The 2,882-nt window shown below is 44.8% G+C and overlaps 1 protein-coding gene across 1 annotated transcript; it reads left to right on the top strand.

Moving 5' to 3' along the window:
• Positions 1-1,599: 1,599 nt before the first annotated feature.
• On the top strand, positions 1,600-2,234 carry LOC119324695 (histone H4). The gene has a single exon (XM_037598467.1). The coding sequence runs from the start codon at positions 1,674-1,676 to the stop codon at positions 1,983-1,985; it is 312 nt and encodes a 103-aa protein (XP_037454364.1). The 5' UTR covers positions 1,600-1,673; the 3' UTR covers positions 1,986-2,234.
• The last annotated feature ends 648 nt before the right edge of the window (positions 2,235-2,882 follow it).

The following is a 2,882-nucleotide window of genomic DNA, read 5'->3' on the forward strand; positions in this document are numbered from 1 at the left end:
CATAGTTGCACCCCTTGGTGTAATAATTCTCTGGTTTGCGCTTGAAGGGATACAATGCAAGGATCTTGCTAGATATTTATTTGTGAACATGTCCCCACACACCATATGCAACCCCGTTTGAAAGTTTGAATACCGTCAACAATACTCTGCCAAGTGTATGATAGTCCCTTCTTTGGGCTAGCTTCCAAAATATTTCCATCTAGAGAGTATTTAGTACCCCCGCCCACACACACACATGTGATGAGCGATATTTTTGTGCTCATTCCACCGGTGTCCAAACTAGATAATCCCGGAATTACCAAAAAATCACTACAATATTGCTACTAATGAATAATGAATGCAAGAAAATTGAGAAAACCCCTTTGTTTAACGTGTTTCCACAGGAAATGAGCTCAAACATGAAATAATATCATCACATAGAGTGTGGTGAACAAGACAAGTCAACGGGAGGCGCATAGACGCATCTAGAGCAGAAGACGACGCATGGTAAGAGCAAACATGCTCGTACCAGCGATTGTACCAGCATTATCACTTTATCGAGTCGAAACAACTAATTTGCACTTAATCAACATATGAAATCATACTCAACATTTAGGAAAGTTATTGACACTTCACAACCCAAACAACTCCTACAACCCGAATAACAAGGTAAACAAACAACCTGCTTTCTGATCCCCCTTTGATCCCTGAAAATCTACGGCCACAACTCATTCCCAAGAATTCACATTCTCAAGAATTTGTACTCCAAACAAAGGGGTCATACTGCCCCTATAACACATGCTCGACCGACACTCAAACCACTCGGTCGGCTCGTTTATTTTTGCTCGTTCCTTTGCTGTATGCTCTTCCACAGAAAAAGTAGATATCACATTTTGTGTTAGTTGTTGAAATAGAAAAGTTCATGAATTTTAAAAATATTTATAAATTCTGAAAGTGTTCATGAATTTAAATTGTTTGTGAATTATGTTTAGAATTTCAAAAAAGGTGACGATTTAAAAAAATGGTTAAAAAATTTCATAAATTTTGAAAAGGCAAAGTTTTAAAAATTCACAAACATTCTTTATGAAAATGTAAAAAAATTAGACAAAACCTGAGTGGAAACGAATAAACAAAAAAAAATCCGGGTGCCTCACAAACCTGTTGAATTTTTCTTTACTTTTTTTTGAGACAATAAATAGTCTTTACATTTTTTTTGAGAAACACATAGTCTTTACATTTTTTTTAGAACTACAAATAGTCTTTACATGAGCCTGCTCACTTAAAGACCTGTCCCGGAGCTGGCTGGTCCAATACACGTGAACGAGTCCGAAGGTGTTCCCAAGGCCCAAAAGGACCTACCCCGAGTTCCTTCTAAAAAAAATGTCCACACCGAGTTGCTTAAAAAAAGAGAAAAACAAGTCCACCCCGACCATCCTGAGAAAACACACCTCCCGCCCACGGCCCACGCCCCCGCTCCCGCCACGTCACCGATCCGCGCCACCCCTCCTCCCCACTCACAGCCATCCATCACCCATCTGACGGCCCGCACCGCGCATCACGCGGATCGTGCCCTTCTCATCGCCTGAAACTTCGCAGCTATAAAATCCCCCACGCCCGAGCTCCATTCACATCACCTCACCACCACACCGCCGCAACAACCACCACCAGCAACACACACACACACAGAAGCGAAGATGTCCGGCCGCGGCAAGGGAGGGAAGGGTCTCGGCAAGGGCGGCGCCAAGCGCCACCGGAAGGTGCTCCGCGACAACATCCAGGGCATCACCAAGCCGGCCATCCGTCGTCTCGCTCGGAGGGGCGGCGTGAAGCGCATCTCGGGGCTCATCTACGAGGAGACCCGCGGAGTGCTCAAGATCTTCCTGGAGAACGTCATCCGCGACGCCGTCACCTACACCGAGCACGCCCGCCGCAAGACCGTCACCGCCATGGACGTCGTCTACGCGCTCAAGCGCCAGGGGCGAACCCTCTACGGCTTCGGCGGCTAGGCCTGCGCCCGCTGCTCCAGTCTCCATCGACTCTGACTCTGCTAGCTGCTGTTCTGGTGCTATGCGTTTCGTTTCTGAATGCGTGCGTGCGTGCGTTGCTGTTCCATCGGTCTGTGTAGTTAGTGGATGGCGATGGATCTGAATGCAGTAAGTTCGTCAGAGTGCGTGTGTTGTTCTATCGGTCTCTGTAGTCAGTTCCTCTGTGGAAGGCGATGGATATGAATGCAATGGGATTGTTGGTTCTTCTTATTTGAATCTGGTCACCACCAACTTGTTATGCCACCTAAAATTTTCTCAGCAGAGAAAGTTAGTTGCGGTAATTTTCGTTTGGATCTTCATACAGAGATCGAAATAGGTAGGGGACTCCAGTCCCCTTTGTTCTGTTTTTACTGTATTTCATTGTGCAGTTTGTTCACAAACCTAGCTCCTCTGCATCCGCATGGCAACGAGGTGGATGGGGATGGCGGTCCAACTGTACATCTGAAGAGGTGCTGCTGTTTAGATCCTGTATGTTTTATCTCTGATGCTTTGATGCAACATGATTCTGTTCTGTGCTACTTTCAGCACTACTCTTGGCGTTGGAATGCTGTACTTGGCGCCTGATCATGGGCTTCATGATGAAAATGGAGCCGGGAGCGATCCTTCTGTTTTTCTGTAATACAGTTAGTTACGCAGAAACGTTCTCTGAATTTAAGTGTTTTTTTGTCATCAGTCATACTCATGTACTCATTTATACGTTCTCGGAGTATGTTCTAAAACTCTGGTGATGACAAAAAATTTAGTTCAGTTAAATCAAATGGTTATAGAATTGCACATTGCTTAACATAAAAGCTGGCGAACTTGTAGTGACGTGAGAGAGAGAAAAAAAATCTTACAATCATCTTGTGCTAGTAATTT

This window comes from Triticum dicoccoides, chromosome 6B (genome assembly GCF_002162155.2).
Source record: "Triticum dicoccoides isolate Atlit2015 ecotype Zavitan chromosome 6B, WEW_v2.0, whole genome shotgun sequence".
Taxonomy (NCBI): Eukaryota; Viridiplantae; Streptophyta; class Magnoliopsida; order Poales; family Poaceae; genus Triticum; species Triticum dicoccoides.

Excerpts from the sequence above, each read along its gene's own strand:
- LOC119324695 (XM_037598467.1), top strand. The coding sequence starts at position 1,674 with ATGTCCGGCCGCGGCAAGGGAGGGAAGGGTCTCGGCAAGGGCGGCGCC.